Here is a 12,161-nt window from a genome sequence, read left to right on the forward strand (position 1 = left end):
CACACGTCCTGTTTATATCAGTGGAAATGAAGTGGAGCATGAACAGTTTAAAGTTCCTGGAAGTCCTATTGTGGACATCACACATCTCCACCCCAGTAAAGAAAGCTCAGAAACAACTGTATTTCCTAAGGAAGCTTTACAACGCAAGGTTCTTGTTACCGTTTGCAGAGGGACAACAGAAAGTATCCTGACTGCATACATCACAAATTCACTCAGGATGTTCACGACCCAGGACAGGAGGGCTCAGCAGCTGGTGATGAAAACTGCCCAGACCTTTTGCTCGGTATCAGTGATATCGGTGAGTTGAGGTTCCTGCGCAGAGCCCAAAGGACACTGAAAGACAGTACCCACCCCAGCCACACATTGTTCACCTGTGCTGCCGTAGCTCCAGGTTACAGAGCGGCACCTGTCCTCATGCTGAGACGCCTCAATTCATCCTCCACACTCCACCATAAATAATAGCTTTATTTTTATGACCTATTATTTATTCATCCATTTATATTTATATAATGTCTGTTTTGTGATTAGCATAAAGGGACTGCAACTAGCATTTTGTTGTACAGCCCTTGTACCTTGATGTGCTTCCAGGCACCATGACTGCATTTCCTCATTTTCCTCGATTCATAGCGTATTCAGCTGTTACCCCTCAGTTCTCTTTGTATGCTGCTGAAAGAAGAGATGCTTTAAGAAGGTGGACTGCTGATTCATCTTAAGCACCCGCCCACCCACACACACATACATATGCACATATCAACAACAATAAAAAACCCAATTTTCTCTCACAATCTCACCAGGAATACCACAGACCATTGATGGAGGCTGATCCACGCATCCTGAGTCCAAGGAAGATCCAGCCTATATTTTACCGCATCAGGGAGATCACTCAGTGCCACTCCATGTTTCAGATCGCGCTGGCGTCTCGTGTGGCTGAATGGGACAGCAGTGAGAAAATCGGAGACTTATTTGTTGCCTCGGTTAGTGTGCGTGCATGTGCATGTTTTTGGTGTGTCTTCATATGTGTGAAATAGAAATGCAAACTGGAGGCTTATTCGCTGCCATATACATATATATATGTGTGTGTGTGTGTGTGTGTGTGTGTGACACACTGTGTCTTCCTTATGGGGTCAAAAAACATTTGCAGCTAAATTTTAGGGGGGAGACTTGGGTTAAGGTAGGCAAGTAGTGGTTATGATTAGGGTAGTTCTCTGGGGAATGATTGTTAGTCTGTGTAATTTCCCCAAAAGTGATGGAAGCACGTGGGTTAGGGTGTGTGTGTGTATGTGTGTTTGTGCACGCATTCTTTGTTGGTTTCTGTCACAGCCAATTGCAGTGCAATCAAAGACTTGCATTCTGGGTAAAGACACTCATATTTTTCTTGGCATTTCTATCTAAAACGCTTTATAACACAGTCTCTGCTACCAGAGTTATAATGAGCAGCAGGTTTTAGATCGAGCAAACAGGGGTAGTTTACCCCAAACATGGAATCAATTACTGTTGTGATGAATATCTCCACTGCATTCAGCGATCTCTGGGATACGTGTTTACAAATTTTGGCACTAGAGGTTCAGTGTGAGTTTTCTGTTGTGAGTCTCTACAGTGTGCTCATCCATGAGGTCGGCTCATTATTTGCCTATTACGAGGGCTTATTCGACCCTCTCCTTCTCTGCTGGCCATTATAGTGTTGTTCCATTGATATCCTAAGACCTACCATCAAATGAGGCCACCCTGAAAAAGAAAAGTGCTGAGACTGTGTGCTCGTCATTGAGTTGCCCCTTTTTCATCTGCCAATGTGTCTTCACCTGCAGGGTTTGTAGTAATATCTCATAGGCAGGGTCTTGAAGGAGGGTGTGAGCATATAGGGTTAATTCCATCATGCGATTTGCTAATTCCCCACCACTCCTCAAACTGCCACTATCGGCTGCCTGGTGTGGATTTAATTGAGGAGAGAGAATAAATATCTACCGCACAACAGACACACCCCCTCACAAACACACACACACTATCACACTGTGCCACCTCATTCCTCTTTGCCCAACCTCTTAAATGGCTCGTGAAGGGTGTTGCAGTAACTGGGATGGTAAACAAAACAATTTTTTTAAGTACTATACTTAAATGGCCATTTTCTAGCCTCTCTTTACATTGAAATTACCTACGAGTTGCCCCCGCAAACAGGATGTTAGCCAGACATTCAAGATGTCAGAAGAAATGACATGACAGTGTTTTGCGGATGCTGGTGGAAAGATAAAATCACAAACATGGCAGAGCACTAGACCGTCTGATTGTAGGGCTTTTGTTAGAAATTCAGATAATTATTCTTGTTTCTGTTTCAACAGTTTTCCAAGTCCATGGTTCTGGATGTATACAGTGATTATGTGAACAACTTCACCAATGCCATGGCTCTCATTAAAAAGGCGTGCATGTCCAAACCAGCTTTTCTGGAATTCTTAAAGGTGAGCAGATTATTTAGTTTTTAGATGTTTTTTCCCCTCATTTTTTTCAAATGAAAGTAACTCAGTTGTGTTTTAGCTCCTGTGTTTGTTTTCCTCTGTAGTGTTCAGCAGATGCTGAATCTAGCAAAGCCCCAAAGCTAAAGGCTTTAATAATACATATGTCTCAGGTCTCCAAAAGACACAGACAAATAATTCAGTGTGTAAAAAGGTGACTTCCATAAATGGGGTTCATGGATAGTATAAACGTGTGTCCTGATTTTGTGAATTGTGTCGTCCACCATGTGTTGTTCACCTAAGGCGGCAGTTACATTGAAGCACTGTATAACCCACTGTGCTAGTTCCAACTCTGGACTGTCTAAGGTTGTCCAGGTAATGACCATGTCCTGTGTTCATGTTTTAATCACATGATTATTCTCAGGAATGTATTTATATGTTTCCCAACACACTTTTTTTCAGTATACTTTCAAAAGCTCTTTGATTTTTACAATGAAAATGCAAATGCATGAAGCGAATGCAAAGACCTGAATGCAAATGAGCCGAGACCTGAACTACAATACAGGCTGATTCCCCCCAAAATTCTGAAATTGCAGCATTTCTGTTCAGTGGATACATGAAATGAAAGGTGGAAATTTGACAGCTTTCCACAACCGGGCAATCAAGACGTGTTCATCTGTTTACTTAATGTTTCAGATATTAATTCGGAATCATGAACAAGGAAAAATGGTGCCAGGGTGCATGGTGCCAAGAAATGATTTAAATGTGCTGAGTTTAACAATTCCCTGTGCGCCTAGCATTCATGCATGAGTATGACCTGGATCATTGAGCTGGAATGCTGATTTACAGAACCAGATCACACAGCTGACAGCCCTGCATGTTACTCCAGATAACATGTGTCCCTTCCTCTCTGTTGAAAGGTCCCTCTGTCTCTCTCACTGCCTGTAGCAGCTCTCACTGACAGTATGAAGACAAACCAAATAATAAATTGACAAGACACATACTGGAAAATACACTGAATCAATGACAGACTTCATTATGTTGCTTTTAAAATACTGTGGAGACAGTGACTGCATGCACATGACCATAAGCACACAGGGGGATTCTACAGGGATAGATACTATTAAATTCAGAGTTTGAATACATTTGCAGACATTTTAATGTAAAATGAGAGCTGAATTTGCAGAGAAACATCATTTTTTTAACCTCTATTTATTTAGGACTTTCCTGAGCAGAAGCCTGTCTTTTACAGGAATTTGCACAGTTTGACACATTCACAGCTGGATGCCGCCATGACAGTCTGATCTGCTGGCCGCTGAGCACTCCACTGGACTGGCTGGGGTTAAGGGCCTTGCTCAAGGACACCTCAGTGGTGGTCATGAGGGAAGGGCAAGCACTGCTTTTTAACTTTCCCCTCCCCCCAGGGAGTGAACTGGCCCTAACCTCTCGCTCACAAGCTCGCTTGTCTAGCCTTCAGGCCGCCGCTGCCCCTGGTTAGGTCAGTGTAAGTCAGATGTTTTCTTGTTAGATCTGAATTTTCCAAAGTTAACAAATTGATTCTCCGTCTCTGGATAAATGTTAACAATTATCGAAGCAACATTTCTGTACTTTTGTACATGGGAAAAAAATATTGTAACAGCAAATCGGACAATACATGAAATCTCAGAAGGGTACTGTTATTGAGATGGATAGCTGTGTTAAGATTTGTGTACGCAGTTTGCACATACAGCGCAGTGTAGCATTATCCAGCTCTGTGGTGGGAGCTGATGTGGAAGCAGCTGGTGCTTGGAAGGCAGGACTTTTTGATCCTACTGGAGGTGTCGTGGACCTAATCTAGATTACATCAGCTGCAAAGGGAAATCTCCACTTGACAGATCCAGTGACATGTACATTTCCCCCTTTCCTTGACATCAAAACTAGGTGTCAAGCGCTTTAACCCAAAATGAGCATAAGGAACAGCTCCGTCAGTTCCAGCATACCGATAAATGCTGAGGCCTCTCACTGCCTGGCTGGCAACACGTGATGTTCTGTTCAGTAGGATAGGCGACATTGTTAAATATTCTGATCACATCTAGATTTATGTCTGTTACATTGTAATTTGTACAGGAAGCGATGGTTGCAAGCTTCTGTGAATATACTATAAATAGCAACTAACAGATCCAGTCCTTTTTCTGTTGGGAAAAAAAAAATTCACACCCTGCTCTGTTCCACTCGGGTTTCGCCCACTAATGCGTTCTTAAAGCTCGACCACTTTCCTCCACAGAGCAGCACGCTGAAATTTGCAGCCACTTGCTCAGCCAGTCAGGTCTAATCTTTTCCAACGGTACTCGAATCCATTTTCATTCAGTAACCTGTAATAAAAGATGACATTGAGACCGCTTACTTGTGGTCAAGGGAAACCACCTCTCTACCTTGAGATTTTTGGTGCTGCCCCAACTGCTCAGAAGATGCTCAGAAGTCAGCGGTCAGGATGACAGTGGCGCTGATATCAACCTACGTTGCATCCTCCAGCAAACTCAAACTCAGGTGGATCCTTGGGACACCTGACGTGCATATATTAATCTAAAAAAAAAAAAAAAAACAGAACGGATCGAGAGCAGTCAGACCTGATCTGAGAGAGAGAACGCAACACTGGCAGCAGCATCTGCCACCAATTAACAAGCAGCAGCAGCAGTTAAAAACAGAAGCAGTGTAATTTTCCCCTGCACTTCACAATTCACTCTGAGTCTTGCCTCAAAAAAAATCTCCTGTAATGATTAGAATAAAGCATGTGATCAGAGCTGATAGTCCGCTCTGATCCATTTTGCTTTCAGACACACAAATGCAAGACCTGTGGCGATGAAACTGCACCCTACCCAACCCGATTAGACTAAACATAGCCTGACTGGCGTTTTAATTCCTAGAAACCTTCTTCAGAGTTTCCTCAGCTCTCATGCGGAGCACCCTTGCTCGTGGTTGTCCATTCCACCTCCCCCAACTGACCCCACGCTGTTGGGTGCCTTCTGGCTGGTTACATCCCACAACCCGCCATTCATGTCCTCAGAGATCAGTCAGGTGAAGTGCTGCTCCATTATCGTGTCATTCAGTGTTCTGGTTTTAGACACCATCTGTGTTGGACAGATTGGCCCTCCAAAGGACAGGCAGAGAACTTCTCGCTCTCACCTTGAATTCTCTCTGGACACGACGCCACTCAACCATGTCTCCAGTGACATTTGACCTGGTCAGTTGTGGTGTAAAGATTTTAACTTTGTGCGCCTCAAACTTCCATGGTGTCCACTCAGGGCTCACCTTTGGTTTTCAAGATGTGAAATAATGCATCTGTCCAGTCACTGAACAATGGATGTCAGATTAAAATAGCATCTTTGAGATTACTGCCTTCCTACCTGTGAATAGTTGGATGCTATCCACTCTTCTTCCAGTGACTGTGTGTACGCTATCTTGCTATGTTGGTGTTTGCATTATGGTTGTAAATCAGAAATGTTGTGATTTAATCAAACTGTGAGACAAATCTGTGCTTAGAGTCCTGCAAAGATCTTTGGCGCCCAAAGACTGGCTGTGTCAGAAATTCAGAATTCACTGGCGAGTGATTGTTATGCTCCCGCTAATACTGCCAGGACTTTCTTTTACCCATTTCACTCAGAGTGACATGCAAAGAAGATTGATTTTATTGCACAGTGTGCAGGCACTTTTCAGCCTGTTCACCAGTGGGAATGTTTCTGGTCAGGCTGGGTGTGGTGGAGTGGTTTTGCCTGCCTGTGTGTCAAGCTTTTCCACAACGTTCCCAGCAGGTTTAAATTTTCTGTGCAGGTTTTTAGTGAGAAGACTCCCCTTTAAAAATGGTGGAAATTTTTAATGAGAATTCATTAATGACAAAAGCAGAAATCGCACTATTTTTGACCAAATGCTGTCTCTTAAAAATGGTTGATTAGTATAATTTGATGACCTCCACTATGTGATGATCAGTGGCTGAATGTCTAATACTGTGAATATCTTGACCAAAAAAAAAGAAAAAAAAGAATCATCATTCATTTCACTCAGCTGGAAACATGAAATCAGAAAACTAATATCAATCTAATATATTTTCTAATCTGAAGAATAAATTAGATTAACATCATCCACTTCTAATCTATGCGTAGCATCTTAAAAGTGCCAAAATAGTTCCCTAACATGATGGAACAGTAAGTACTCTTAAAGTAAAAAGTGAACGGATCATATGCTGCTGCTGCATTGTAAAGCAGATGAGGTCAGATGTCTTAGGCTTCAGCAACCATTTTTCCTCACAGATACTACCTTTACTACTATACCATCTATTAAATGTGTCCAGTGATTTGCCTTTTTATACTGATGGTGTTATCACTGCACAGACTTGACACTGCACAGAAAAGGACATCTTCTCCTGACCTACGCCCACAGTAATACATTAGACATATAACACGCTCAAAAAACCTCCTCTTTCATCCCATCACATGACTAACAGACCCTGACTTTCATACCTTATTCACCCACTCGTACACCCACACATGGTCTACAGAGAATTCTGACAAGCTTCTCTTAAAGTAGGAATGGCATGGCTTCCCCTTCACGGTCTTTCTGTGCAAGAATATTTTCCCGGCTGCGAGCCCAGTTAAATTTTTTTTTTCCATTTTTGTTTCCAGAAGAAGCAGGCGTCGAGCGTTGACCGGATCACTCTGTACGGCCTGATGGTTAAGCCCATTCAACGATTCCCCCAGTTCATATTGCTCCTGCAGGTACAAAATGTTGTTTGTAAAACGCTAGTTGTTTCATTTGTGTAAATGATTCAAGTCTTCAAACTAAAACCAATATGAGAAACTAGAGTTGAATTAAACATCCATTAGCACAGACGCTAATAAAGATGCAAAGCTGCAAGGCCACAGAATCGATGAGTTGTACCTCACGTACTTTTATACTGGGGTTAGCTCAGTGGCTCTCCAGCTGGGGAGCACAGAGCCACTGCACTGTATGGGGGGGGGGGTTAATAATTGCTATTATGAACTTTTTGTGGCTTCTGAAGGGGGCCGTACCAGAAAAAGTTTGGAAACCACTGCTAGCTCGAGCTTGATAAGTAGCTAGCCACATGAGTTTTTCAGATTGCTGCCTCGACGTCCCGACTCTTCCACTTTCTATTCTGAGCAAAGATTTGGATTTGAGCTTGACTTGCTGGATCTGCAGTAGCTCATTTCATCCCTCAGTAGGCATTGATTATCCATGAATTCCAAAGATAAGTTATGAATGTGAATCAGGCATTTTCTTCTAGCCTAAACTCTGTACTCCGAAGAGGAAGCGTATGATTTAAATCATACATTACAGGGAACTAGAGCTCAAGGCGCTGGGCTACAGAGATGCATATCAAGACAACACCAAGCGCCAAGCAAATATAGACATGCAAGCCTCAAAGCCTACAGGTAGACAGACTTTGATTATTTGTATACACTGTAATACAATGAGCTTTACAACGTTTACATAACCGCTTGAAAGCCAGAGTGGTGTACACAGTTACCGAAATCCTCTCGAATCTGTGATATTGACACACCTAAACCTGAAGAGAGTATTTGACCCAGATTTGAACTTCTCAGGGCGAAGACAACACTCACAACCAGAATACATTACTTTTGTTGCGATTCAGTATGCTGCTGGATATGGAGGAAAGTAATAAATCATAAACAGAGAGTGGTTTTAACTTCCAGTGTCTTTACCTAAAACTTTCCCCATGACCTTTTCCAGGACATGCTGAAGAATACACCGAAGGGCCACGTGGATCGTCTGCCCCTGCAGCTTGCTCTGACAGAGCTGGAGATGCTGGCTGAGAAGCTGAATGAACAGAAACGAGTAGCTGACCAGATTGCAGAGACTCAACAACTAGCCCGCAGCGTCAGTGATCGCCTGCTCAGTAAGGTGACTGGATGCACATGCACTCCCTCGTGCACATGCACGCACGCTGTCTTGCACACGCACATATGCCCCAGTAAAATCAACTGCGAGGCAGCCTCTGAGCCCTTTAACTCCTCTGCGTTGTTATCACTGTGAGCCAAACACCTATAAATTAAACTAGTATATAGCAATCGCTTATATCACTTTCCCACACATTAATCTCTGGAGGCATTTTTATTTAGAGAAATTATCTCCCAGAAATGATGCCCATTATCATCCCTAAACACTACCAAATGCAATGGCAGAGGCGTTGCCTCTCCATTACCACACTGAAATTACAGTCCTGCTGCTGCAAATCTGAACAAATGCTGCTCTGAATAAGAAGAATTAGGGGGTAAATGAGACATTTAATTGGAAACTGTAAGAGAGCTATCTCTTTCACCCTGTTGCTCTTCCTCTCTCCACTTTACCTCATGTGTTGCCCTCTTGCACTCGCTTGCTTACTCTCTTGCTTACTCTCTCACTCCACTTATGCGCTGTTCTTTTCTCTCTCTAGTATGACTGCATCTTCCTCTGTCTTCTCTCTCTCTCTCTCTCTCTCTCTCTCTCTCTCTCTCTCTCTCTCTCCTTTTCTCTCCTTGCCCTCCCCCTCTCTTTTTTCCTCTCTATCAGCCCTTGCTTTCCAGGACTGAGATGAGCTGATTCGGCCAATCTCCTCCACTCCACACAGAATTCCATTTGCCGCGGTGACACTGCAGAATTCCAATAGGAAACAGTCTCCTCTATTGCCCCCATAACCATCCAATGAAATATTCATTCTTTGTCTCAAAGTATCTAAGTCGCCGGAATAGGACAGATAACAATGTGAGTGAGAATGGGTTTTGCGCACATTCGCACACACACGCACTCCCATTCGCACATGCACGCGTGCGTGCTGCAATGCCCTCTGTGCCTACTGATGCTTGAAGACTTTAAGGGTGTATTCTTATAGCAGCCCACCTCTTGAGGGAGCTGTATGGTTTTGTGGCCATCAAAAGGCAGTCCCACTCGGACTAATGACTCATTTTGTGTGCTATCTGAGCCACAGCCGAAAGCAGCCACAGATTGCCTGCAGATAAGACATCCTCCTCTGTGAAATGTGGTCAGACGCGTTACTGCACTGCAGGTCGTAGAATGGACGCAGCAGAGAGATCCATTATTCGCTAAAATTTGTGCCTTTCAAACAAACACAAACATCAAAGCATCAGGATTTGAACTCCGTGTTATTTGTACTTAAACTGCCACTTTCAGTATTGTGGCTTGGCTTAAATTGTGATGCGCCTTGCTTTGATTGGCTCAGTATGCATAAAACTAAAAGTATTGATTTAGGCAGTCATAAAAGAAGCTGGACCAAAGTGATAAAAAATGCTTTCTGTTGCTATTTCCCTTCACCAAACATATGGATGACTGGAAAGCACAGCGTGCGGCAACATACTGTAGCATAAATTGCATCTGTTATTGGATTCTTTAATTGTGTTTCTGTGTGTGTGGGTGCATGTGTGTAAAGGTGTTCATGCAGCAAACTGTTTATGCGTTTATATCCGTGTGTAGTTGCCTCGTTGTTTTAGAAAGGATTGTGTGTCTCGCCGCTCATAAACTAAGCCAGTTGGGACTCTGTGATAGCTGTGTGGTGGATAGCACAAATACAGCAGTACAGACGAAAAGACAAGAGAATGACATGGACGTGTGGACATGTTCTGGCAACTAGAAAAGTCCCTCTCATCACTGCAAACATGTGTTTAAAGCGAATGTGCATTTACTCTTTTACTAAGTTCGCTGCCTGAACGGGCTGGAGATGGTTGTGTGTGTGTGTTTGTGCCTTGTGTGTGTATATACGTAAACACACATTAAATGACCTTCAGCAGTATGAATGTGTTGCTAATCCCTGATGAGACATCTGTTCCTCCAAGCCTGACTTCTGTGTCCTCCAGGCACTGAACTCTGGAGGACTGGCCCTTTGTGATGCTGTCTCCTCCTCCCCTGATCTGATTGCTGTGTCCCTTTTAGCAACTGAACTTGGAGCAGGGGTCACTGGTCCTTTGTGAGACGCTTATTGAGACTGTGTATGGCGAGCGGGGACAAGTCCTGAAGTCGAAGGAGAGAAAGGTCTTCCTCTTTGATAATGTACTCATCTGTGCCAACATAAATGTCAAGTAAGTCCCTCTTGCAGAACAAGTCGAGCTAAATGACCTTGCATTTAAAAATACTTGGCTAATGCGTTCATAATTCGTAGTTCTAGCGTGAAGTTCTGTGTTTCAAGGCTTGAAAGGAGAGTCTGCTCAACTGCACACTTTGAAAAAAAAAGGGCCATAAGGTGGCACAGGGCTCTAATGTGATGCCCTCGGTTTTGCAAGGATATTTTGGCAAACTGCATAGGAAAGAGAAATAGCTGCTAGGGGTTTTGAGCACTATCTGGAGTTGCAGGAGCTTTATCAGCTTTAAACAAATGGTAGAATGCCTAACTACAACTACAGGAGTCCTAGATTACTGACATAAAACATTTTTTGGTCTCTTTCCAATTTATTTCATGTGACAGCACCATTGATCACATCTCTCTCTCTCTCCCTCTCCTGAAGTTAACGGGAAAGGGATTTTGTATATTTTGCAAAGCTCCTGTCAAAGATGTCGCTTAAAGCCCTCTTTTTCAGCCTTCAAAGTAATTATCACTCTATGTCTCATTCAACTCGAGTGTCCCGAAGTTGACTTTGTCTGCCCTCCAGGATCTTGACAAACCGATCACAATGTTGATTGTATGCGTGATTACAGGAATACATGAATAGCAATGAACTCCTCCTCACAGCCAGGGGTACAATTTTGGCGGGGAACATGGGTGATCATACAGATTCTAATTCCCACTCCCAAGTCGTCTGCGTGACATTTCACAGTGTGTCCTCCTATAGAGTGCTGCATGTAGTGCTGTTAGTAGGATGCGGAAAGAGAGGGAATTTCTCTCAGGTTGTTTTCCGTTTAAACCCTGTCCTCTAATTTCTTTTCTACCTATCTCCACCAGGGGGCCACCAGATATCAGCAGCCTGGTCCCTGTCGGCCCCAAGTACACCATGAAGTGGAGCGCCCCCTTACAGCAGGTGCAAGTCGTAGAGGTGGGCCAGGAGGGCTCTCAAATGAAAGACACCTTATTCCAACAGAGTGGGGCCAAGCGGGCAAGTGGCGCCTGCACTTCAGGTGAAAACAAAAGAAATGTGAACCAGTCCTATCTCATCCCGCTCCCCCATGTGTCATCCTCCAGTTAATCTCATCACTTGGACTGACTTTTAGTCTCAGCCCCTTACTCTGACTCAGCAAGGCTAATCTGTTTCTGTTCTCAAGTGTCCCACGGAGGGCTGGAGATGCATTCGTGCTGCTTGTCACTCTGATTGAGGATGTGTTTGTGAGGAGGATAGTGATGACGGTCACTTGTTCCCATCTGCCTAGGGTGTTTTATCTTGGAGAGAGATGTGGGGGTAGAGAGCCCCCTGCCGCAGCATCCCCACAGTCTCATTTCACTCTCTGATAGACCACAAACACATCCAGAGTGGAGTCATCAATCTGCAGAGATTATTCCCTCCCTTTCTAGGCCCAATTAGAAAGCCAAGAGGAGTAGATAGGAATCAGTGGTTGAAACACTAGTTCTCCCACCACCCCTCACTAAACTCTGGTGTATACAGAGCTTGACGAGATCCCTGATAAATGCACCATGGGAAAAGGGAGATACAAAGCCTTATCAGGATGTAGTGGTACAGGCTTTTTAAAGTTGCAGCTCCATGACTTAAATATTAATGGTGCCTTCTT

At 43.7% G+C, this 12,161-nt stretch overlaps 1 protein-coding gene across 2 annotated transcripts in view; it reads left to right on the forward strand.

Moving 5' to 3' along the window:
• Positions 1 to 12,161, forward strand: part of arhgef10la (Rho guanine nucleotide exchange factor (GEF) 10-like a) — a 108,325-nt gene that overhangs the window by 26,320 nt on the left and 69,844 nt on the right. For both annotated transcript variants that reach the window (XM_070959261.1, XM_070959262.1), the window contains 6 exons: positions 795 to 974; positions 2,334 to 2,450; positions 7,100 to 7,192; positions 8,187 to 8,357; positions 10,380 to 10,525; positions 11,383 to 11,555. In XM_070959261.1, coding sequence (XP_070815362.1) covers positions 795 to 974; positions 2,334 to 2,450; positions 7,100 to 7,192; positions 8,187 to 8,357; positions 10,380 to 10,525; positions 11,383 to 11,555 — 880 coding nt within the window. The remainder of the gene's footprint in view (positions 1 to 794; positions 975 to 2,333; positions 2,451 to 7,099; positions 7,193 to 8,186; positions 8,358 to 10,379; positions 10,526 to 11,382; positions 11,556 to 12,161) is intronic.

The sequence above is a fragment of the Chaetodon trifascialis genome, chromosome 3 (assembly GCF_039877785.1).
Source record: "Chaetodon trifascialis isolate fChaTrf1 chromosome 3, fChaTrf1.hap1, whole genome shotgun sequence".
Classification (NCBI taxonomy): domain Eukaryota; kingdom Metazoa; phylum Chordata; class Actinopteri; order Chaetodontiformes; family Chaetodontidae; genus Chaetodon; species Chaetodon trifascialis.